This window comes from Diorhabda carinulata, chromosome 1, assembly GCF_026250575.1.
Source record: "Diorhabda carinulata isolate Delta chromosome 1, icDioCari1.1, whole genome shotgun sequence".
Classification (NCBI taxonomy): Eukaryota; Metazoa; Arthropoda; class Insecta; order Coleoptera; family Chrysomelidae; genus Diorhabda; species Diorhabda carinulata.
Window position 1 is genome coordinate 9,569,999 of NC_079460.1, and position 27,531 is coordinate 9,597,529.

The 27,531-nt window shown below is 32.2% G+C and overlaps 1 protein-coding gene across 6 annotated transcripts; it reads left to right on the plus strand.

The window, feature by feature from the left end:
• Positions 1-4,074: 4,074 nt before the first annotated feature.
• LOC130900748 (semaphorin-5A) lies at positions 4,075-22,698 on the plus strand. Of its 6 annotated transcripts, none has more exons than XM_057811621.1 (8): positions 4,075-4,670; positions 11,615-11,704; positions 12,846-13,023; positions 15,000-15,122; positions 15,215-15,314; positions 16,568-16,775; positions 19,168-21,325; positions 22,212-22,698. In XM_057811621.1, exons 4-8 carry the CDS (start codon positions 15,011-15,013, stop codon positions 22,592-22,594), a joined length of 2,961 nt encoding a protein of 986 aa, XP_057667604.1. In that variant the 5' UTR covers positions 4,075-4,670; positions 11,615-11,704; positions 12,846-13,023; positions 15,000-15,010; the 3' UTR covers positions 22,595-22,698. The 6 variants fall into 6 exon arrangements, with proteins under 6 accessions (XP_057667604.1, XP_057667597.1, XP_057667567.1 ...); XM_057811572.1 differs by having other exon boundaries at positions 4,143-4,670; positions 12,846-13,019; XM_057811614.1 differs by lacking the exon at positions 11,615-11,704 and having other exon boundaries at positions 12,846-13,019.
• The last annotated feature ends 4,833 nt before the right edge of the window (positions 22,699-27,531 follow it).

Below are 27,531 nucleotides of genomic sequence, written 5' to 3' on the forward strand. Positions count from 1 at the left end.
TTTTTTTCTTCGTGCGTGGGAGGCTGCCGCTGCCTGCCCCACTACAAGAGCCGTAGCTGACGGTCGCGAAGCTTCATAATACAACTTCCTATTGCATTTTACGAATTTTCAGTCGGGATTCAAATTTGTCACTGGCTCCCAAACCACTAGTAGCGCTAATAATGAAACTATTATGAGAGTTTGTCGTGTGGGAACGCTGGAAATGGCAATAGATCAAATAAGGAAACAAAAACATGAAAATGAAGACAGCAGAAGACAGTGGAAAGAAATGGGTGCAAGAGGAGCTAACTCTAAAAAAGGTAAAAGGAAAAGAGTAGAAGTGTTGTGTATAATTTATAAAGAAATTTATACTGCCCATAGATCATTGTAGGAGACATATGTACAGTGGTTGAGAATCCATAATTTTCATATGATAATCTATCAATACAAAAAAGAAATTTGATGATTCGTTTAAAGATAAAAACCTACATAATTATTAATTAATTGACGTGGTTATTGGAATCGAAACATTACATTTCTCATCCTCCGCAGTTCATATATTTATTTGATAAACATACTATTAGTAGATAGTATGTAGACTACTCTAAAAATATATAATTGTGTACCATTAATATTCGTTATAAATATTGGAGTGTATGATACGAAATATAACTAGTTGGAAGTGGGGATACAACATCATTTAAAAACCAGTTGTAGCAGTAAATCACATGTGGGATGAACTTGATCCAAATTAAGTAGCAGTTAGTTAGGAGATGTTTCTTAAAATTATCTACCCGTTCTTTGAGTGCACTTTAAGTATCGTAACTTATTAATATTACGATTTCTGTTAGGTTTACAAAAAATTGCATTAAGATTTTTTAAAATAATTAAAATTCAATTTGTACGAGGATATATTGAAAAATTCTTAGCCTATTATAGATCCAAACAAAATTTCAGTGTCAAAATATTTTATTACTCAACATATTCTCTTAATTGGATACATTTATTACAGCGAACCTGCAACGTCTCTAGACCTTTCAAAAAATATATTTCTTCTTGCTCTGCAGACCAGACCTCCACAGCTTTTATTACCTCCTCGTTGGAAGAAAATTTACGACCTTTTGAAATTTTTTTCACTTGAGGAAAGAGATGATAGTCGGACGGAGCCAAATCTTGTGAATAGGGAGGGTGTTCTAGCAATTCAAACCCTAAATCACGAATTTTTTGCATGGCAACATAAGATTTGTGTGCAGGGGCGTTTTCTTACAAAAACAAAACACCTTTGGATAGCTTTCCGTGTCTTTTTTCTTTAATTTTTCACCGTAGAGTGGTCAGTAATGTCGAATAGTAATATCCAGTTATTTTTCTACCCTTATCCAAAAAATCAATCATGATTACTCCATGGCAATCACAAAAAACTGAAGCAAGAACTTTTCCAGCAGATTTTTGGACACGAAACTTCTTAGGTCTTGGAGAACCAGAGTGTCGCCATTCCATCGATTGTTGTTTTGTTTTTGGATCGTAGAAATGTACTTAAGTCTCATCCATAGTAACAATTCAGCTTGAGAAGTCTACATCGTTTTCATATCGAGCACAGATCGAACGCGATGCTTCTACACTTGCACGCTTGCATCAAAAATTTATTGTAATTAGATACTTAAAATGTAACTATGTTTACCGAAACGGAAAGAATAAGGATTCTTATTATGATAGGTTACGTTGTTCGTAAAAGAACTAATGAGGTAGCTGACTTATTTAAAGATACGTATCCATGCTATGCTACTAAAATTTCAGTTTGGAGTGATTGTGAAACTTTTTGAATTGAAATCGCCCTAATGTTTACCAACCAAAACCCGTAAATAAAAATGTGAAATCCTTGGATGCGATTGAAAGAAGAGGCACAATATATTGACCAACCGGATCTCCTGATTTACTGACTTTTCTTTTGTTGTGGATAACTAAAAAAACATTATATAGAAAACCTAATAAACAAGCTTGGCAGTTGTATTTGTAATTAAATTAATAAGAATAAATTATAAACTGAGAATATGTATTATATAAAATATGTTGGTAGGTTATTTTGGAGCAGCAATATATCCTGCATAATTCTAATCAACTTTACAGATGGTCTGAATTATCTGAAAAAATTTTATTCAACATATTGATGTAACCCTAATTGAAATTTAAATATTAGCAACTTACATCACTATGCTCACACTGTATACGGAGTGTTGTATCTCAATAGTTTTATGAATAACGTCGCCAGTACGGGGTAGAGGGTGAAGCAGACTAGAGACAGGTAGAATTTCATATATAGGTTTTTGACAATGAATATTACGAGGATGTGTCTGAAATTCCATAATATTGAAAATGTGTTCTAAGTACAGAGCTTTTAAGATAAATTTTGAATACATCATTGTATTTTCACAAAAAGAAACTGCTTTGCAAAATTTTGTCATCTTTTTCTTTCGGAAGATCATTCATTACTTCTAAACCATAATTAGAAGCGATATGAAAAATCGAATATTATCGAATTTCTGAACAAAGGCGTGTTACCTAACTATCAATTCGATCTGAACTATAGCCCGTTTCAATATGATTTGAACAATATGAGGCTAGAAAAATGACTTCAGAGGTTGAGGTTCTCCATCCTCTGGAATAATTTGTAAGTGGTTCTCGCATGGGTGCTACGATTGCTTAATGCCGATGAAAAGCTCTATTTTATTAAAAAATATAACCGAATATTCGCCTTCAAACTTAATCGTAAAGCAAGAACCGATTTTTCGACCAATGAGGACATGGTCACCGTGATTTGAGTGCAATTGATTATGCAGAAAAAAGTAAAACGATAAATGGGGAAATATTATGCTGACTTTCTGACAAGTTTTAATACCGAACTTAAGAAAAAAAACCTCCGAATATGTTGAAGAAAAGAGTGTTGTTCCGTCACAACAATGTGGCTGCTCAGTCGTTCGTCATTGTTGTAGAAAAATTAGCCTTACTTTGTTTAAATTTATTGTCCTATTAGCCATATTCACCATATTTCAGACACATGACGAGGTGATGGCAAAGACAAACGCGTATTTTGAGAACTACCCCAAGATATATTTTGAATGATTTGAAAAGATTAGGAATTTACTGGACTACGTTTGTAGTTTGGAAAAAATACTATAATGGAAACTAAAATATTTTCTGTCAAAGTTAAGTAACTTTTTCATTAAAAAACATCAATCAATTACAGTAGATTCAAAAAAGTATAAGTATTGCTTTAGTTTTAGAAATAAAAATTGATGGCCATACGGTGCTGAACGAAAACGACTGTTACATATCTGGAAAGACTAACGTAATGAATCTCTGCCCATTTGACATTCCGTCACGATAAAATTCACTTTAGCTTTTTTTAGAAAAATAGAGACGAAACCGATTTTTTTCTATATATCATCATATATATTGTTTAAACAATATAAAGAACTTCGCCACTATTCCAAAAGGTTTTTAATTTCAAATAATATAAGTAAACACAATAAGAAAATCATCAAAATCGAAACTAAGGGCATCAAAGACGTTACATTATCAAGTTTTTTTAATTTTTTCTCCTTCAACTTCAATTATAATCTCTAATTTCTGTTCACTTGTGTACATCAATAAAATACCTTTAATAGAAAAAATTTTAATAATTCAATATAATGAATAATTAATACGTAAGTAGTGATCGAGATATTTAATTTTTAATATTTCACTTTTTTTGTTCATGTCTGACGGAGCTCACATCAAATTTTAGTAATGACCTACCTAACTGCTGTTGAAAAATGTACATATCGTATTTTTATTGCGCCGTTTTATCGATGTTCATCACTTATTTTTTAAATATTTTCATCAACGACTTGTTAGATGCCCCAATCATTAATTATATGCATATTTGATCGTTCTTTGTATGGTATACTCGACTGGGTATAGATCATTATTTTTTACCGAGTGCTATTGCTTTCTCTACGTATAGTATGAGAATCTCATCTTACAGGATGTATAAGCACACACAAATATGTGAACTAATAAAAAACATTTATCTACTTAAGTAATAAAATTTACTATTTCAATTCAAGATTGTACTCTGTACCAGTCGTGATAATAATGATAAGGTGAATGATAGGATGTTTATTAGTATAATATAAATAACAGCAGCATTTAAAACGCAACATTAATGTGAAAAATAAAACGCTAAAATCTAAGGGATGGATAATATCAACATGAAATAATGTTTCAAAGTTTTCTAAATAAACAGACTAATCTGCATGAATTTGAATCCCAATATACCCAGTAAAGTGATCAGAATCTGCGCACTAAACTAAGTGTAAGAAGTTCGGCGCTCTGAGGAGAGAAAATAAGACATCCAATCCCACCAGTTGCATGTTGACTTAAGAAAGTAGTGGTGTTGGTGTAGTTCGTCTCAATAACCTTACGATTATTTTTCAAGGTCGATGTTGAATTATGTACTTAAAACATCTGTGATGAATTTAGTGTTTTATGTCCGTTTTCGATGATACAATTTAGTGTAAGTCTGACGGAAAGGATTTAATGTGATCTTAAAACGTGTAGCTTTTGGAATCAATGTTTTAATTTAAATATTAGTTACTAGGAATTTAGTTCGCCGTTATCTTATACCATGACCCGAGTATAAATATCTATAAAATGTGAGTAAATATAATAAAATCATATATACATCAACTAAGTTTCTACAAACATGAAGTATCTGTTTAAATAAATGTAAATATACCTGAGGGTTATCATCCAAGAAAACTGTTTGATTTGTTAATGAGTTTTAAAAACTTAGCTCCCAATTTAATGAATTATAAACAAGGGTAGAAAGAAAATATAATTACTAATAAAAATTAAATAATACTAACTGGTTATTAGTACTTAATCGTAAAAGCATACACAATATTAAATTCATTCATATACTAAGTTACTTATATTTGTGTGGGTTGGAATTGTGAAACGAACCTACACACATACACACACACACATCTATATATATATATATATATATATATATATATATATATATATATATATATATTCGAAGGAAGTCTTTGGCAATACATGAGGTCGTTCTGGCAACAAAATACCTATAGTCTATTTCAGAAAAGTATAGAGCAATAAAATGGGGAATTCTGTCCAGTTCGGCTCAATTTCGGTGTCGGCCATAGGTGTAGGTCTTGAAATATTGTGTACTTAGGTAGTAGATTATAGAGTTACGTTTTGCTTCTATTAGTGACTCTGCCTAATTCCAACCCTATTTCAGAATCGGCTTAACCATGCGCCGTAAGGATAATGGTGCCTTACCCAAAATTTTTAAATCTTTAAATGTGTATTTGTTTAGTTTAACGCATCAGTATTTGCTGTTTAGCCGTAAATAGTGTTCACAGTATCATAAGATTAGTAATAAAATGGCGAAAAGATGTTCCAATAATTCTCCACTTATATCAGTGAATGAAAAATTTATTATTTTAAATGTACACGATTGCATAAAATACGATTACCCAAAATTTACTGTACAAGAAACTGTCGACCGATGTCCCCGAATGACTGGAGTTGGAAAGTCCACAGTTTTTAAATTATTGCTGGGGAGAGGCAGCCCAAGTGGAACCTCCCAAGAAAATCCAGGCAGGGCAGTAAAAGTCCTTGATGAAGACATCATTCTTTTTATTTTATAAAAGAAATACCCACTCTACACAAGATTTTAATGGAGCTTGGCCAGGATGACAGTATTCCATTGATAAATGAAAAACTTTTATGGACCACTTTGAGGAATATGGATTTTTCTTGGGAGAAGCATAACTGGAAAGCGATGAAATTGTTTGTTGGCGACGAAAATACATAAGAAGTATAAAGCAGTATAGAACAGACCAGAAGAAAATCTTTTATCTTGATGAGACGTGGATTAATGAAGGTTATACAGTACCAAAAATGTGGCAAGACAAAAATATAACCAGTGCTCGCCAAACTTTCATGGAAGGCCTGTCAACGGGTATTAAGGTGCCTTCAGGTAAAGGGAAAAGACTAATAATCGTCCATATTGGAAGCGAAGTGGAATTTTTAAAAGAAGGTTTGCTAACCTTTCAGTCGTGCCATACGGGAGATTACCACGAGGACATGGATTCGGATGTTTTTGAAGACTATTTTGGTGAAACGATAAAATATCTTCCGGCTGATTCAGTAGTAGTTACGGATAACGCAAGTTGTCATTCTTGACACAGAGAAGACTCCAACTTCATCTTGGAGAAAACAAGAAATTATTGACTGTTTGGTTAACCACCAAAAGTATTGAATTTGAAGATAATTTGATGAAAGATGTTGAGCTACTGTTTGATCAAACCATTAAGGAGGTGACACCAGAGAACTGGTGAAAAGCAGTCATTAAAGAAGAGAAGAAAATGTGGGATCTTGATTACTTGATCGATCGATCCGTCGACCCCGTTAATTATAACGTCAAGAGGAGATGACAGTTCCTTAGATGACGAAGAATATTATCATTTTTTATAATTTATGTTCTGTATAAGTATTTTTTGTATAAGGTTCAATAAAAAATAAGTGTACCTAATACCACGTACATAATGCCTAATTTTTATTCTGTTAAAATAAAATTCTTTCCTTTTTACGAGTATCCTACAGGCACTTAATATTTAATTATAGTTTGGACAGGAAATGGATAATAATTATAAATGTTACATTAAATACTGCAGTTCACACTAATAACATAATATCGTCACAAATTGTATTGTGAAAAGTGCAGACAGATAATCAGTCGTAAGGTAATAATAACTGATTTTCGGGGTAGTCGTCAATCGACAAATTTCTTGTAAATAGCCCATATAAGTGGACTTTTTAAATGATAAATTTCCGGTATTTTCTTGACGGTATAATTCATCTTTACTTTTATAGAAATTACTTCATTGTACTACTTAATGATAAATGTTTTGTAAATAATTGTTGAATTACTCAGTCGAAGTATAAAAATAGAATAAAAACTTATATTTTTGAAATGATTAACTACTTATGTGATAAGCTTATTTTGTAGAAATCCACGCGTGTGATGCCGTGAAAATCGTCATGAAAGATTTAAAACTGGTTAGGTTAGGTTAAATTTGAATTTGAACGGCTTCTGACAAGCTATCATCAGAGTCATTCAAACGTTCATTGTCTTTATCTGAGTTCTTCTGGATCCGTTTCCTCTTTAAGCAAAGCGCTTGTTTCAGCTTTTAGCTCTTTTTCAGTTAAAAATTTACGGCACATTTACAAATAAAAATTACTATTGGGGTCAATAAAAAGGTCAGCGGGGTCATATAAGTCCCGGTATAACTTTTTTAAATTCTAGCGACTACATTCGATAAAAAAATATTAGATGTAATATTTGATACAATCTTATTTTTCTTCAAACAAATTACAAAATTCTGTTGAAAAACCACTAAAACCAAACTGTAAACAATTCTCGAAATGGTTAACTCTATGGTAAATAGTGGTATATACCATTTGCCATGGAAAGATGATTTGTCAAAAGAATATGATCTACATGATTTCAAGATCGATTTAAGTGAACAACAAAGTCTTGAACGGTTGCATCGCGCATTTTATGATTAAGATCCTTCACAAGTAACTGAATTTCGCTGGTAGAGCAAATCCAAAAGAGGGTGGATATCGCTTGGTCATGAGGCACGTGCTGGTAGGCCCTGTTCTCAGCTACTGTTGGAAACATTGAGAAACTGAGACTTCTGATCGCAGACGCACCTGTCAAGCGATTGAGGCAGCTCTTGATGTTGGAGCAGCACTACTAAATTTAGCCAGACTGGGATCAGTGAACTCTCCGATGGGCTCATGCAAAACCATTACAAGATAAACCCAAATAATATTAACATATTGTGCAAGACATATACTTGTAGATCAACGGTCCAGAAACATTTTTCTCTCACTTATAGTTCTATTACCTTACCAAGATTTCAAAACACTGTATCCAGATTTATGTCTGAATATAATATTTGTAAGTTTTCCTTTCTGACTCGCCGAATGTTTCGCAAAGATTGTTTTCTTGTTAATTAAGATAGATTTTTTGGTATCTTTCGCCTATATAACTTCTTTCAATGAATTTCACAATGTTCTGGCAAGCTGTGGATAAAATTTGTCTTCTAGAACAGATAGGTTTTATTTTTTTAATTAAAAACCGTGTATTTTAGGTCTATGTATTGACGGGTTCTTCGCTTTTTCCTTTAATAATTTGTACACTGTCGATTTCAAAATATATAGCAATTTAGTTAATACGACTACAACATCCATACTCGTACAAGTACTCTTGTTTTTCGACGAAGAATAATCGTAAATAAAACATTTGAAATCAGAACTACTCATTCTTTAATTGATAATAAATATGCTTATACAATTTGGTCAATTAATTGATTCATAGCATCGTTGGTTTAAGAATACACTATAGCTTTTCATTACTTTTCAATTGATAAGTCGTTGGCTCTTATTTTGTAATTCAGAATCAAACTTGAAATAGAATGTTCTATTCGTAAGATGAGACTGAATCAATTTAATTAAATAGTTGGAGGTCATAAGCGTTTTGGATGGTGGAGAAAGCGGAATTTCGGTTAAGCCAATAAATGTTACGATTAAATGGAATTAGGAACAGTGACCAAATTGTTGAAGAAACATTTATAATCTTGATTACTAATTTATAATTTGCCCAATTTGACACATTATGAATTTGTATTTATTGATTTATCTATTAAATTGTATTGAGATTGGTTCTCAACTGATAAAGTTCAATTTGACTATCATCATTGATATAATAACTTTGTAATGCAAGATTAATTTTATGATTAATTCATATCTTGTGACAGAGTTTTCTAAGCAACAATTTGATAATCAAAGAGTTATTGAATTTATTGAATGTATTGGCATTCAAATAGATATAAATTTCTTCCATGCATTAGATATCGTGCGTGACGTAGCATGATATATGGCATTAAATTGTGTCTGATAAACAGATACAAATGGATATTTTTATGCATTGTCGTGTATCTGTTGTCAATGAAAAACTTGTAGTTTTGGATTAGAAATAAAAACAAAGAAAAATACGTATGGTATATATGTATATGACGTTAAATCAACTATGTAGTAAAGACACGGGCTTTTTATTACAACTTTACTTTTGTCGTATAGATACATCTCTGTTTCCGGCGTTTCAAGACAATTTTTTTATGCGATGTTCATATGTCTTGCTAAATTGTACATCACAGCATTTTTTACTAAATTTGACAAAGTAATGTTGCGGTACGAATAAACCTCTTTGCCTACCGGAAACATTTATACAGAGTTTCTCGGAAATTTCGGAAGTAAAAAAAATTTTTTATCAGAGTTAGAAATAAATTGGTTTTCTTACAAGCTTTCGTTATAGGCTTCTAAAGCTCTTAAGTAATAAATGTGGAGAACTAGCATGGACAAGACCATTTTATTGTCAATTTGCTTATTAAATATTACCTATTGTTTGCATGATTGTAATCCAGTTTTCCATTAGTCAAAAGTAAGTCAATTTATATGTTTTTTTAGACTGTTTAAATTTTATGACGACAAATCTAAATTAATGAATAAAAAAGTACAAATTTTTCCCATTCACTGTATAATGGCTGTTTTCATTTTCAAGTTTTCTTATTTCAAATTTCTGTTATATCCATGATAAAACAAACATAATTACTGATATGATACAAAGACAAACAGATTGCACTTAACGGAAGAATATCTTCTAACCTACAAGATTTTTATCCACAGTGGATTTATGTTGCTATCTGACGTCAACCGTTTATATTCCAAATATCTAAAATAATATAGATAAAAACTGTAAATGGGCCGCGGGTTTCGGCATTCTATTCTGTATTTTCTAAATAAAAACTGTTAAATATTACTTCTAATATATAAAATAGTAGCAATATCGACGAAACTGCGCGTAGTTTCTTTTTTTTTTAATGGAACAAATTAATATTCGCTATGTTATTATATTTTAAATCATATATCCCTATGTAGAGTTCTACCTAAAAACATCGCTCGTCGGAGAAATCTTGAAAAAGTAATAAAACGTGGAGGAGCGAATGGCAACTATGCACAACTAAGGGCGTCGTTATACTTCCAGGCTACGGGCGGTAGGCACCAGGCGACGTCATCTACATCTGTTTTAAATTTTTTTTATATGTAGTTATACTTGAATAAGTGGCAGGCGAAGACGCGGTGGTGTCGCCTGGCTATCACCCGCGTCTGTGAAATTGATCAGATTCAGGACGCATCGCCCGTGGTAGCCCCAACGTTTGCAGCAACGAAAAAGTTTGTCTCAAGAGAAAAGTTGCAGAAAGAAGACATTGATACCTTTACTTAGGAAGTATGAGTAAATGCAATATAACATGCAATATATTTCAGAAGTCAACAATCAAAAACATCTTTCTGGTTCACTCGATAGGGAATTACAACAAACATGTACCGGTGTAGTGTGGATTCTGGTAGAACCGTCATCGGCACCGAAGGGAACATATCCAATGGTCTGGTAGAACCGTCATCGGCACCGAAGGGAACATATCCAATGGTCGTATACTTCCATTCCCTTCTCCCAATGATAATATTAATAATTAGTTTCAGCATTAGTATGATACTTTTCCACTGTTTACTTAATCAAAGCTTTTGTTGATTTTTTATGACAGGAAATCTTCTGTTTTCTGATAAATGTTACATATAAACTCTTCTTAGAAGAGATGCATGTTGAAGGTTCTTTGCCAACAGACATATCAATACTTAATAGTCACAAACTTTTACAAATCTCGAAACTTTTTAATGAATCGCTACTGAATTCTCTTCTTTCGTTACCTAGACAACGAAGAAAGAGGTATACAGCGCATATAAAGTAAGTTATACTCGCTACGTTTTACCGCGTAAGTTACCTGTACAGGTTTCCCTGAGTAGGCCAACCAAAATTCGCGAGGGTATGAGGACGTTCTGGTTTATAGGTGAGGTATTTAGTTCTTTTAGCGATGACATCGGTTAACGGCGATGAGGGCCTTGTGTGAATTTAGAAGATGAATGATACAAAAACAGTGAAAAGGAAGCGAAAATCGGTGTAAGGGTTGGTTATTGAAAAGGAAAACATATAGTTGTGTTAACTTACTGAATTAATTGGAATTTGAACCAAAAGATTTTGAAAACTATAAAAAAGGTACAGTTATGAGAAATAGTATTTCTGCGCACGAACTATTTTTGTCATCACTATCTAAGTTCGAGGAAGATTCCTGGGAGTGCATTAAACATGAACGAAAATGAATGAATCCTAGTACCATAATTTCGAACGCTATACATAATTAACAGATGCTCTAGAGTTTAAAAAACTCTTTTCTTTCATGACATTGCTTCTAAAATTTTCGATTTTTCTCATAATTAATGCTTCGTTCACATCTCGCTTAATTTCTCTCAACTTTTCTATGGTAAGTAATTTAACAGTAGCTTCTTTTTTGTTTCTATCATTCTTTTATTTTTGATTTGCCAAAGACATGAATGACTTCTGTAAAGTTCAATAAAATGTTGAATGTTGACTTGGTCTTTTTAGCAATACAATATAAGCAACGAGATAATCGTCCAAGGCAAACACCATAAAACAACCGACACAACCTGCGCAGGCCACCGACTAAACGCATAGGTACGGTGTCGCTCAAAACATTTTTTGTAATTTAGTTTAGTTTGACTTTATATCCATGTACTATATTATATTATATAGGTATAAATCCAGATGCGGTTTGTGTCCAGTGATTAATATCCCACAACTTTCATCCAAACCCAAATAACATACTAATGATTTCGAATTTCTTGATACTGCCTCAAATTCATTTTTCATTTTCATTACAAAGAAACTATAACATTGTGAAGTCCGAAACAAGGAACTGTTATCTAACTACCTGCTGGAGATTATTGATTCAGTTTATTTCTTATCTACCATAAATTATTGTAGACAGGATGTCCATATCAAATTCTAGGACTGGCTAGATATGATAACAAAAAAAGTATTGTAGTAATGGACCGGAAATAAACTGAACTGTTGACTACTGAAATAATATCGTCGGGAGATTGAAACTTATTTGAATACTCCAATCACTTTTTTTAGATTACTATTAGTAATAGTAGTAATCGTAGTGTATTAGAGAAACAGGGCGTAGTTTACAAATGGGTAACCAGTCGTGGTATTATATTTGTGTTTTTACCATTACTTTCATGTTGTCTAGGTCAATCTACTATATAAAACTGCTGTGGCATCTCGTATACACTCACAAGGTAGTAGTGGGTTTGTCGTATCCTTAAGGAGGACATATATCTGAAATTTAATAATAAGCCAGGACTGAACATTTCGTTAAAGAAATTCCGATTCTTAAACGTTGTATTTTTCAATTAAAACTTTATGCCTAAGGCCATCAACAGCTCCTGGTGATGATGTTGTTTGCCGTTGTACGTTTCTGATACTAGAAAGACGTTCTGAAGATTTAGTTTTTTCCTGGTACCAATTGATTAATGTTCATGAACAGATATCTCTTTAACAAAAAATTAACCGTTGTAGTCTAATTGAAAAGTTGAGTAGTTTGGAATATATGGTTTATTTGCATTTTATTACAGCTCTTAAGTCGAGTTTTGAATATAATTTCAATATTTACACTAGATTTGTAGATTAATGAGTGCAGCGATACTGGTGTTCGATAAAAAGCACCAACAGGTTTATTTATTTTACGTAACACGTATATAATAATTTTATAACAGCTTAAGTAAATAAGTACTCCTTATCTTTTTTACAGAAAACAGTATTATAGTCGACGTTCTCATCAAGGTCAAAGAACTTCTAAATGGAATAAATAATATCAAAAAATAACAAAACAATACAGAATATCTGTTCAATGATGGGATGGAAACAGAATATTTAGGATGTAAATATACCATCAAAATAAGACCAAATATGTTTTATTAAGTAGGTAGGTAAGTGATCTTAATCCAATAAAATAGAATTTATTTTGATCATTTATAAATGAAATGCAATCTGAGATCAATTGAGACAATGAATATTTCACTAGAAGTCATAAAATGAACTATTTATAACTTTACGAAGTATGGTAATTAAATTCCGAGATAAAAAACAATCAACTTAAGTTACAAACAAAATTTTATTATTGATATTCACAATAGTGTCCTTCAACTCTAGACAATAATTCCAACGTTCCTCCCACGATTCAAAACATCCTTGGTAATAGTCTGAAGTTAGAACGCTTAGAACCAAGGTTACAGCTTCTTTGACCTTCTCTACGCGACTATGATGAGTTTCTTTGAGGTGTCTCTTGGGAAATAAAATAAAAACAGGGAGCAATATCGAGCAATTAATGTTGATTCAATAAAGAATCCTGCTAATCCGAAAAGAATTATTAAACTCTGAACGTTACCTTGTAATCTGTTTAATTGCTCTAGGTTTCGCAGGTTTCTGAATCAAACAATTTTTTTTATTTAAAACGCTTGTATAAATTAGTTTCTTAAAACTGTTAACTGCTTTTTGGTTTCGGTGATACAACCACAATTCATCACCTACAAGATAGGTGCAGTAGTGGACAAGGTTGGGACATATAATATCCTAACGCAAATTTTTCGCCCATAAAGAACTTTTTTTCCTAAATTTTTATTTGGCAGGATTCTTATTTCATTTATAATATTTAGTCCCACGTTATAATAACTTGTATCAAAAGTAAAACTTTCAAATTTTACTGAATTGAAACTATAATATTCTTCGCACTAAAATTCAGTTTAGTTTGAATGCTGCTCTGTTGTAGAAATAAAATATTTGTGGACATCGATTTATATTATTCTCATTAATATCTTGAAATGTTTTGTAGGTATCCCCGTGATTTGTCCTCGGCACGCCAATAGGTTGAAAATAACTTTCTTTTCCTAGACAAAATAAATACGAAGAACTGATAAATTATTTTATTGACGAAATGTTCAGAATCTACGGTTTCTACTTAATTTAATCATTTTTTTATATAATGTTTTGTTTGAAAGTTTTGAATGTCGATTTATTAGTTGGCAGCATAAGTATAAAGATAGTTTTAGCCTAGTTCTTTCAATTGGGTAATGTCTAAACAAAAGCATAAGAATATGATGATAGTACAGTCCTTCAACGTTGCGAAAACGCTCATCGAAGTAAAAGAAGATCTTGAGGTACAACAAAATGTGTTGAAAGCAAGATCAGAGCTGTAGGGTGGATGATAAATTTCCGTTAAACCAGCTGCTGTGCATTGAGCCGTTTGTGGACGAGCGTTGTCATGGAAGAGCAGAACGCCTGCAGTAAGCATTCCACACCAATCTCGCAGATGATGAGAGAAGAAGTAATAGCTTCGATTTCTGACTTCTACTACGATACTACTGGCACGAAACGGGACCTCCCCGACTGGCATATGATTGTGTGGATCTGTTACGCATTTGCAATTAACACGGCTAATTATGTTTACTTTGAAGAGGAAAATATTGAGAAACTTACTTTGTGGACTCAATACAAATAATAATAATATTCTAGTCGGATGACTATTCACATATTTATTACAACTTTTTTTATCTCTATTAAAAAAATATTCTATTAATTGTAAAGCGTTCCAAACTTATATTCAGTTGTATGATGCTCTTGCCTGACTTATTTTTATATTAAATCGCTCATACCACTTGCAAACGGTATTCAAAGACAGGTTTTAACATTTCGTGATTTTTTTGGCTATATTTTTTAACCAGAAACAGAATTCAATGCTTCATTGAAATTTCATGGTTCACGACAGATACTGCAAACATGATCTCTCTGAAGAGCTAGAACGGGTTAGAAAATGTAACTGCTCGATTAAACATATGAGTGTATGACATACGAGTACTTACTAGATGAAACAAATTCTTCTATCACTCCAATTTTCAAATTCTTTCAGAAAATGTCACAATGGTATCAAATGGCATCAGAATACAGTTACAAGTATATTTATGTATTTTGGTATTATATATATTCCCCTCATTGACGCATCAAAATGATTTTCGATATATTTCTTATCAAGGTAAGTCAGATTTGCACGTTCTACAAAATTTACTGTTTTCCAGCATTCTGATCATATAATGCAGATAAATGATAAAAATAAATTAATTGTAGATCTACAAACATCTATTACACGATTTCAGTCGGAAGAAAATACCTCATTTACTCAAATTTTATTTGACGTGTCCAGAAATCAAATGATTGTAGGAGCAACGTAAGTATTTATCAATTTAAAAACCATATCGGTATACAATGTTTGAATTCATACGCATCATCACTAAAATTCAGTTCTAAACCTTTAGTAATATTAAAAGGTTTCCTTTTATGCTCACAATCCACCATCTCTACCTCGGTTTTGTACATAGCAAGAAAAATAAAAAAGGATTAGCAAAGAACAAAGTCAAAACATACATTGCAACATAAAATATAAAAAATATCTATACATTTTTGCACTTTATAGGTACTAAGATGAAATTTGCTGAAAATGCACTAGAAATTGAATAGTACACTTCATATTAATTATTATCTATTTATAAATATATTTATTTTTGTCGATTTTCACTTTTGTCTATCAGACTCTCCGATTCTCTTCACCACCATAGCTACTATCATGTCGATTCCACAATCCATCTCTATCATCTCATCATTTTACGTAACCTATGAGTCAACCAACTTCTAATGGACATTAAATGTTATACATATATGCAGCTAAGAAAAACCGTCACATTATCTATACCAATGAATATAAGATTAAAGGGACTATCGAAATTAATTCGAATCAGATCCCAATAATACTAGTGAAAAAAGTGAAAAACGACCGATAGATAATAGAAGAGAATAGATAATAGAAAAGAATGGAGAAAAATTTGATCTATAGAAATAAATCGAAAGGCAATGTGGATTACTATACTATGATAAACTGATTAATTAATGAGTTCACACCAACAGTTTCAGTTCCTTCAAAAATGTTGTTGTGTTCTTCTATAAGCATACGTTAACATTACAATGTGAAGAAGAATTACATATTTTAAACAAAATCCATTTTAAAATACCAATAATTATACTAGAAGAAGCATAACACATAATTTATTACCTAATGATATAAATTGGACAAATTGTTACTTATCATTTATTTGTAGAAATAACTTTTTAATATCATAATTATTATGAATTGTTGATTTTCAATTTTAACATCTGTGTGTCACTTATTTATATTACACATATTCTAGAAGTAATCATATTCAGTTCTTGTATAGACCGATAATTTTTACGTTTTTTTAAATATACCTTCAAATAACAAATTTCGATGCATCATACAGTTCCTTTTATGTTTGACATGGCCTTGGTACGTGAATATTGTCCATTAGCCACTGGAAATCAGAATATAGTACAGTGTATAGTAAAAAGAATATAACATTTGTAAATCAGGTGTATCTAATAGTGTGGGTTACCATGTATATTTTACAGAGATGGATTATATAGATTATCTTTGTCACGACTAAGACTGCTGGAATATGCAAATTGGGAACCATCAGAAGACACAAGGCGGTTTTGTATAGAAAAAGGTCAAAGTGATGGAATGTGTCATAATTTTATAAATATCATTTTGAGCAATGGTAAAGACATTTTTGCCTGCGGAACTAACGCATTTTCACCTCAATGTTCATGGAGACAGGCAAGTTTTTAACAACTAACAACTAATAAATATTTATTTATTTTGTAATTCGACGTTGGTTTGCAATTATATTAACCATGATTGAATACATTGAATAATAAAGTAATATTTACTAAGCACTTCATTGTCTTTCGGATCAAGGCAGCTTGACATGGAGCAAATCAAGTTGTAACGCAAGACGTAATGGGTGCATTCATCTTAACGATATTAAGACCTTTTGTATCGTTCCAGCTAAGGCACCTGGTCGTAGTGAGGGATCTTCTCCGATTTCGATCGCGTCGAGCTCGCCCATAAAATATTTGTTGCTTCCCAATTTTACAATTTCAGCACACAATCGAGCACATGCGTGCACAATGCTGCAAACCCAAAATTGTCGTTTTTAAGATCTGTGCGTCATACATAGTTGCGTTTTCTCCTTGTCCGTCAAGCGCCAGCAAATTTTTGGGCTCCATGAGCTTCAATATTGCGCTTTAAACACAAACTGGAAAATTGAGGTTATGAGGCATTTATTTCGAATTTATTTATGGGCTGCTTAAAACAATATTCTTTCATATTATTGTATACAGAAACAGATTCGATATATTCATTATTATTGAAGGAAGTAATCTAATGTAAAAAATATAGTTACAGAGTAGTAATCTCATTTTGTATTCAATTCGAGTATCTCGTATTTCAACAACAAGTTTGTTCCAATTGATTCTTGTGTGCGAAGATCATGAGCCATAGGGTTTCGTGCACAAAGTGCCTAATCAGTTGGAAAGCAACTATTGATTTGTCCGAGAGGACTGTAATTAAAATGTGGCAACAATTTAAACAATAGCAGCTAAGCAACACTTTTTTCCCAATCCACAAATTGACGGTGCAGTGCAAATTCGGTCTGTTTTGTGAAAAATATCTCAATAAATTCACTGGAATTCTGGAATATTTTGAACTACCATATATGTAATAATTTTATATGGACAGTTTCTATAAGTGGAAGCTGTTCCGACTAAAGAAGATATAATGGCAACGATTTCTCTATCCTCCGAGGTTCCACCTCGGTTCTGCGCATTCTCAAGCATACGCAGTATAGATAAGGTGCCTTGAATGAGAGAGAAAATGAATATTGTTGGCACCGTAACGTAGGGACGTTTTTTCCCATACCAAATGTCCATATAGGAGTATTACATATATGCAAACTGCACAAAGCAGCCATATTGTAAGCGTACAACGCTCAACGTGTGGAATTATGTGAGCTTATCGATTGAAGCACAATCTAACCCTTTCGTCTTCTATGATAAATATAATCTTCTGGTTGATTCGTGATTTTTGTTGCTGTCATATATTTAGTGTTATTTAGTGGACTTCTAGTTTTGGAAGCTTTGGTTAGTAGCAGCTATATTTTGCAATTTCTTGCACTTCGGTTTGCACCATATCAAGCAACATTAAGTAATGAAGCTCTGATTTATTTCCATTGTATATTTAATAATTGTAGGTAGTAATTGTAAATGTTATATTATGGAATTGGGAAAATACATATCTCGGTATTTTGAAGTGAATTCAATGGCGTGCTTTACTAATATATAACTTTCAAAGTGTATCCAAAGATGAAAATTCTATATAAAATATTATGAAATATATTATGCCAAAATTATACATATTTTGAACGTTAAATATACTGTTTCCAGAGTATTCATAGTAAATAAATATATAAAATAAAATATTAAGTTTTTCATTAGTCAGTTCAGTTCAGCGCTTCTCTGACGGCCAAGATTCACACCGTCTTTCGTAGAAACCATGCGTACATTAGTTCGTCTATTCAATACTAACAGAAGGACTTTTTGGAAAATATAATAGGGTTAACATCCCAGATGAACAACCACCTTTAGATAGCCAACTCGTGTTCCTGTTTCAGCGCCATATCTTGGGTCATTAGTGTTACTAAACGTACATGGAAACAACAGTTTCCTTTCTGCTTTTGGCGGCATATTCCAAATTCAAAGAAGTCATATCGACCAAAATGATCGCGTAATCGTTTACCAAGGGATCGCGCTACGTTTCCCCCTCCCGCACCAGCGAGTTACTATACCCTGGTGAACAAGATTATCATCTGAATATTCGGGAACTAACTCCGATCACGCTCATTGTTCGGAAGATGATCGAGTTAATCGGAACGTAGTTATAGGATTCTTTTTAAACTGGTTGACCAGTGGGCGATCAGCAGATTTTCCATTAAGTGTAATCGACTCAAATATTAAAGAGTAATCAAATTATAATCAGAAATGTACGGTTGTATTTTGCTTGTATCATACGATAATCAATTGAAAACCGAATGTAAAAAGCCGACTGATCGTCAGGAAAGTACTGAATACGATCTTTTATGTAAGATAACTATGTTTCGCTTTTTTTTCAGATTGATTATATTTCAAATGTAACTAGTATTATAGATGGAGTTGCTCAAAGCCCATCAAATCCTGAAGCAAATATTACGGCCATTTTATTGGAGAATGGGGAATACTACTTTGGAGGTCCAACAGATTCTTTTGGTTCGGATACCCTTATATCCAAAAGTGTGGATAATACAGTTATACTTCGAACTAAACAATACAATAATTTCTGGCTGAATGAGCCACAGTTTGTAGGTTCTTTCGAAAGTGATAAATTTGTTTATTTCTTATTTAGAGAAGTTGCCGTGGAATATATGAACTGTGGCAAAAATGTATATTCTAGAATAGCTAGAGTATGTAAAAATGACAATGGAGGTGGACACGTGTTTAAAGACAATTGGACTACTTATATTAAGGCTAGATTAAATTGTTCTTTAAGCGGCGACTACCCGTTTTATTTCAATGAAATACAAGGCATGACATATATGTCGAATGAAAATATAGTTTACGCTATTTTTAGTACATCACCCAATAGTATAGAAGGATCTGCAATCTGTGCGTTTAATCTAACAACAATAAATGAAGTTTTTGATGGTCCATTCAAATATCAACAAGATATAAACAGTGCTTGGAATAAACATACAAATGTTTACAAAGATCACTTCAATTGTATAACTTCACAAAAAAATGTGAATTTACTAGAAACATTCAAATATCAGCTCATGGATTCAGCCGTTCAAGCTACAACAATCGATCCTCTACATGTAGCTACAGGGGAGCGTTTTACTCATATTACCCTTGATGTAGTCGGAACAAAGTCACCGTTGATACATGTTATATATGTAGCGACCCAACGTGGCGTTATTAAAAAATTGAGTCTACTTCCTCACTTTAAAAAAGCTTGTATCGTAGAAATTTGGCAAGCTGTTCCAGATGCTAACATTCTAATTAGAAATATGCAATTTTTAAAAGAGACTAATTCGTTGTATATAACAACTAATACGGGAGTTTCACAAATATCCGTTGATCATTGTAAAAGACATTCTACATTTGAAAATTGTATAAATGCCATGGACCCATACTGCGGTTGGAATGAGAGAGAAGATGTATGTGCTATTATCCCAGAAGATAACCCAGATATTTTTTGGAAACAAAAAATATCTTCTTGCCCACTTATCAATACAACTGTCGATGGTAGATGGAGCTCGTGGTCCTCGTGGGCTCCATGTTTCCACAAATCGTCATCCGAATCTGATAGTTCGAATTATTGTATGTGTCAAATACGACATTGTAATAATCCAGCTCCAGCAAATAACGGTGAAGAATGTAAAGGTCCTTCAGTATCTGTAACAAATTGTACAGTGCACGGAGAATGGTCTGACTGGTCAGCGTGGTCAGCTTGCTCAGCCAGCTGTGGTGCGGCTGTTAAAACTAGAACTAGAACATGTACCAATCCATCTCCAGCATTTGGAGGTAGAGTGTGTGTAGGGGCAGACAAGATGGAAGCTTTTTGCTCAGAATATTTACCTTGTCCTTCTAAACCGATCGATGGAGGCTGGGGTCCTTGGTCTCCTTGGACATCCTGTACAGTACCTTGCAGCGGAGGATACAGACTGCGTCAACGAAAATGTGATAATCCCATTCCTACTAATGGAGGCCAGTATTGTAAAGGCAATGATATAGAATATGAAAGATGCAATGAAGGGTCCTGTGAAGAAATTAAAACAAGCTACACAACGGATTGGCTTACAATTACATCTGATAACGGATACCACAAAAAAAGATTTAAAATTAGTTGTAGGGCTACTGTGAAATCTTCAGAAAATATAAGAATTTATGTTAAGGAAGAAGAAAAATATTGTTCCAATTCACAATGTTTGAATGATAACGATGGTTGGGGTAATTGGTCCGAATGGAGTGAGTGTTCAGTTGATTGCGGAATTGGTATCCAGAAGCGAACGAGGTCTTGCAAAAAAATTAAAAATTGTATAGGTGAATCTTCACAAACAAAAGAATGCATCAATCATAACTGCGAAAATGCTTGGAGTAGTTGGTCAGAATGGTCATCATGTAACGTTTCCTGCGGATGGGGATTCCGAATACGAAATAGGACTTGTTTGGAAAGTAGGAGTTGTGTAGGAGCCTCAATTGAACAACAATCATGTGAAGAACAGGAATGTGAAGGTAACTAATATTTCTCAAGTAACAGTAAGTAATTGATTAAAGTGTCATGTCATGTCATACATGAAATTTATGAAACAACCCGATAAGCATCCTTTCAAGTTTTTATTAAACTGGAATATGTGTGAGTAGTGTAGCAATTTTTAGTAGTAGTAGTAGTAGTAGACGGTTACGAACCATCGCACACATAGGCGTCCTGATTGGCCCGTCGCGCCTCACTTAAAACACTGCCAAAGGCCAACATCTTTGACAATGATAATGAGGCACATTGACTTAAACCGTTTAACATCACTAGGCAAATTTCAAGGATTGCTCAGTGTTTGAACCTCAGACGTGTGAATACTAAGCACTCACCGCTGGAATGGTCTGCAGTTTCTCCTCCCCCATGAACCAGCGGCATTCGCTTACATCATGGAGATTCCGTCTTAGATGACCGTGTTCTGTTAAAAAACCAGTCGTATTTCGCGCCTGTTCAAGTCGAGCAAGATTGGAAAGGCACCAATCTCATCTATGTAGTGGTAGCAAGAATGGATTTGCCGATGGTAGCTTACTAATAATTGAACCGAAGTGGACTGGAAATTAATATAAAGATATGTAACCTTATTTGTTAGAAGAATTGTAATTGTTAATTGTTTAACGATAACATTAAAATTGTTACTTCCCCTCGACTCATCAACTTATGTGGACGTAAGTACAAGTTTGTAGTTGGACGTAAAGCTACTTTCAAATTTAGAATTTGACGACGTCTTTCAACTATAGACTAATAGACGACTGGAATAGTAGAATGTAGGGAGCTGATAACTGGAAACGATTAGATTCACTCATTTCTCTTAATATTACTGATAAACTGGTTTTTCAAAAGTTTTTATAACAATTATTTTTTTTTCAGTTTCTTCTTCACTAAGTAGTACAACATTAGAACACATTAATTCGTGTACATCAGTGGGTTTTTCATTTTTCTTCGTTGGTGCTATAGTTGGATTATTCCCATACTTAGCTTGCTTAATTTATAACTACCTCAGAAGAAGAAAAAATACTGTTCCAAGTTCACCCCATTATATAACAGCTACACAAAACCCTTACATAGCAGTACCACGTAGGGAAAGAGAATCTAAAAAGCATAGCTTCGTACTAGCAAATCCACCCATCAAGGCAAAAGCTAAATTTCTTAGTGATGATTTTGAACCTCCAACAACACTGAAGAGGAGCAGTCATGATGAAAAAATTGGTTTTACAAAGCAATTTGAAGATGATAACATATATTATGACTAACCAAACAATAATAACATTGTCAATTCCATTCCAATAAAAACAACAAACTGTCTTATTTTCATTTGAAAAAATTTTGATCTCTATTAAAAAAGTAATAAAACTTAGAAGGCTTATTATTAGATATATCCTCATACCATTGTCTTCGTTCTGGAAAATTTCCAATTTTTTATCCAATTGTTCAAACGTTTATTCCATTATTATTGTTGTATTCAATAACAATATTTGAAATTAATGTACATGATAGAATATTCTTGGCAACTATGGGCTTAGATGCAAAAATGTCTCCATTGGATTCAAAAATTTGCGCAAGAATTTCTTCATGGATTTGAAGTAGCGAGGTAGTAGGTGGCAAGAGTTCAATACCACCAAGTTCTTCGATCTTATTCCACGGAAGAGAACCCACTTTCGGTTGACTGAACATAGATATTCCTGCGTTAAAACCTCATAAATTTGCTTCAGCTGTCTACTATATTCCTTGGCATTGATAGCTTGACCATCGGGAATAATTTCGAAGTAGACTAAACCTTCTTAATTTCATCAGACATACAACAAGACTACGCTCGAATCGACCTCTCTTAGATAAATACGGTTTTCGTCGTAAGAAAAGATGCGTCTAATAAAACGATCATAGTTCGGTAGACAAGGAGTTTTGAGAGGGGAAATAATACTAGAGATTAAACATCGTAATTCACAACTGTCCGATCCCACTCCGATAATGCATCCGATCGTGCATCCTATTCGTTTTAATAACTGCGAGACCCGTGTCGGTTGAAATATGTAATTATAAATCAGAGTTTTGACAGTGTTTTTTTCTACTAAATTGGTAATAATGTCGGGTATAAAACCGGAAGAGCATATTCAAGTATCCAGTACTGTATGACCAGACAATCCAGCAATACCGAAAAGCTACAGGTCAAAGGTACAGTACTTATTAAATATTATCTACGTCTATATGCTGTCAAAGGAAAGATTTTTGATAACCAACAAAGAACTACAATGACCTATGTGTATCCGTCAACATCAGCCCACACATCCTCTGCCTCAACAACTGCGTCCATCACGTCATCGGAAGAAAATGAATCGTATGCAGATGTATATGAAGCTCCACATTTTCCAAACCATGTTGCACCAAATGCGCCAGTCATCACTGGAGAAAAAGACGCTGACCTTTCATTTTTTATTTATAATAACGTTTTCTCTTCAAAATACAATATACTGTTGCATTTTTTGTTTCCTCAATGATATTTTAGACTAAGCGATATATCTATTTACTGAAAAATCTTTTTTATTTATACAACAAATAATATTTTTATTAGCATAAGCAATGACATATTTACACACTTGTACCTTCGAAAGAGGGAAGTTTATTGGTAATAAATAAAAACTTTAATCTATTCTCCTCTACGAATCATCTTTTCCAAGCAGAATGTGCCCAAAATTTGCGTTTTCCTCTGTTCTCCATGGAACCTCTCCGGTTTCCTTCATCTTCCTTTTCTAATCAAATTGTTACTATAACTAAATCGCAATTACTAAAATTTTCGGACATTTTGTGCACAGATCTTTTGGCGATTTTAATTGAATCAAAACTGGTGAGAGTGGCGAATGTATAGAGCCGTAACTGGAATTCGGAAACAACACAGAAGCATGTAGGATATGTGTTCACCCCTTCCAATCATGCATCGATCCGTTCTTTGGAGCAAATTCGAACCGAAATTGGATCGGATTGATGTATGTCTTGGCCTTATCAATCGCATGTACTCTTCAATTTCATATATTTTCCTTGCTGCTCCTGAGGCTTTAATCTTTGATTTCCAATAATATTTTAACAATACACAAAGAAAAAATGATAAAAAGAAAGTGAAGAAATTGTACTCTAAATAGAATTAGAAATTAACACGTTACGAATTGTTTGAATTGAGGTGTAGGAATTTTCACATTTGAAAACCGATATTATATGACTGTAAATATATATTATTATATACGGGTCTTCGGTAAGCGAGTGCTTGTGTTGCTTTTTTTTCTTCGGGTTAAAAATAAAAACAACCGCTTATATGCTTGCAAATTTACTATTTTAATAAACAGTAAGTATAAGTACATAGAAATATATTATATACAAAATAAATTCTGCCAAAGGTTGTGAACCTTGAATTCCGCATAAAGTTAATATTGTCAACTATTTTCATTTACATCACAGAGACATGTAAGTATACATACAATATAAGAGGAAAGTAAAGAGCAGATCTTACCTATTAAACTTACATAACACGTATATATAGAGGGTCCAACAAAGTCATAAAAATATAAAACAAATGATATTATAGAAATTAACTAATAAAAAACAATAAAAATTTTCCACAATTGAACATTTCTAGCTATAATTAAAATAAATAGGGCCAATCAAGAATTTTTTGTGTTACACGATAATTAATTCTTTTTAGTGGACTTTGATTGCGTCTTTATATTTGAGTCCAATTTTTGATTTCATATAATTTGTCGCCCTATTGCAGAGTATTTAAAATAAAACAAACGGTTTACGAATTATAAGACATAAAATAAATCGACTTATATAATCAACGCTAAACAAAAAGAATTGCAATTTTTGTGTGATGTATAAATAGGTAATCAATTAATGTAAGTACATACATAGGCAATATTTTCTATGATTTTTTATAATTAGCAGCATAAAAGACGAAACGAAAAAAAACCGATTATTAATATTAAATATAAAAACATAGATACATGTTCGAACTAACATTGAACCAGTGATTTTGTTGTAGGTACGTTACTAAGATATATATATATATATATATATATATATATATATATATATATATATATATATATATATATATGTGTGTGTGTGTTTTGTTTGGTTCAGTTGGCGTTTTTCCACAGTTTTATGACTTTGTTGTGAACTTTAATACAAAGTTGAAGTTTACGTTAATAAATAATATTTCAGTTTCATTATCTCAGCCAATATTGGGCCCTTTCAACTTGGCTGCTATAAATGTACCAACAGGTGAAATTCATTATATTATTTTATTGTCATCATTTACCGGAAGCTCTGGAAATTTTTGCAAATACACGGAGAAATGATATTTCATTCTTTGAACACAATTTACGATTATGTCAACACCATAAAGTTATCACTCATATAATACTTTGATACAAAAAACTTTGACATTTATGATCTACTCATATTGACAACAACAGAGTATTATTTTCTTCCTAGGTACTTTGGAATGGGTACTGAGAACTTTTACTGATATTTTTCGATTTACATTTATTTCGAATTTATATTTATTTCGAAAATCATATGACTTTTTCTTCTTTTGCAACCAAATATACTTTATTTCAAACTACTCATATTCATATTTTTTTTAATGACAAGATATTTCTAATCATGTCATTGAACCAGATATTAATTTCTAATAGTTTTGTGATATCTAACCTAAAAACCTTAATTTAATATTGTCGCGATCGGAAATAATAGACTTTCCTGTTAATAAAATTTTATTTAATTTTTCATTTGTCTAGAAATTTATATAGATTGACGCCTGATTATTTTGTTCGATTCATTAAGTTGGATAACAACTCCGTTGTTTTCAATTTTCTACAAGCATTCTAAAGAAAAGAAGTTTAATATTTTATATAAGTTGGAAGGCTTGCATCTACCATGAATTTTGGGTTCGATGTAATTAAAACGTTTTAAAACTAGGCGCTAAATTGACTAATGAAAAAATAGCGACCCAACGGGATAAACACAATTAGATATGTAATTGTATATTTTAAAAGGAATCGTAACCGTCAATAAGCTCAGTAATCTTAATGTTTTTGATATTTTATACAATTCCTATCAGGATTTTTTAGATAAATTCTATCAACTTGTTTCCTGTTCACAAATAAATGAAGAGCTGATAAAGATTTATCACATGTTATGTCATAACATTTATTATACAAAACAAATAATAGTACCTATATATTTTTCAAATGATTATCAATAAGTTTTGATCTACCGTCACTATGATTAGAAGGATACGCAGATAGCAAAATGATTTTATAAACTAGACACAATATAGGTAGTTCAAATAAAGTAATCTTCGTTTGATACCATCATGTGGTAAATCATGTATACATATCTGATAGTTCATAAATTCAAACAATAAACTATAAACATCTCATCAACGAACCATCATGTAAATAAAAACGATTCTCTAAGTCTGTTGATAACTTACTTCGACGGTTACTATCTACACATAAAAAGACCAAGGTCAAACTTTTGACTTAGTCACTAAATGCATCATCCTTCGCTTTTATAATAAAACCGGATCTACCTGCATCAAATTAGTTTTGACTGTAACAGTACAGTGTTGCCGATGCAGTTTTATTCCTAAAACATTATCAGTAACAAATTACAAAATGGCATAATAAGCGTAAAAAATCGAAGTTGCAGATAAATATATAAAAACAAAAATCATTTAAGAGCGTGATTAAACTTTTGAAATATCTGTAGATGAAATAGTAGTTTCGTTTTTATTTATACATATATTGATATTAAATAGTTTCATATTTTAATTAATGATTAATATGTATTTGTCTTCCCAATTGCGATATATATATATATATATATATATATATATATATATATATATATATATATATATATATATATATATATATATGAATTTAAGTTATTGTCTCGTCAAATTATATCACAAGAGTAAAATGATCATTATATAGAAATATATTAGATAAATGTAGCAGAATTTGATTATTTTTTTATGTGTTTGGGAAAACTGAAACGGTGTCTGTTTTTAAAACACCCTATTAGATCAAATTCTGTTATATTATTTACCTATTATTGATAATGTTTGACTAATAATCACTATTATAATTAACATTATTAATCTACCAATATGCCAACATTTTTAAACTAG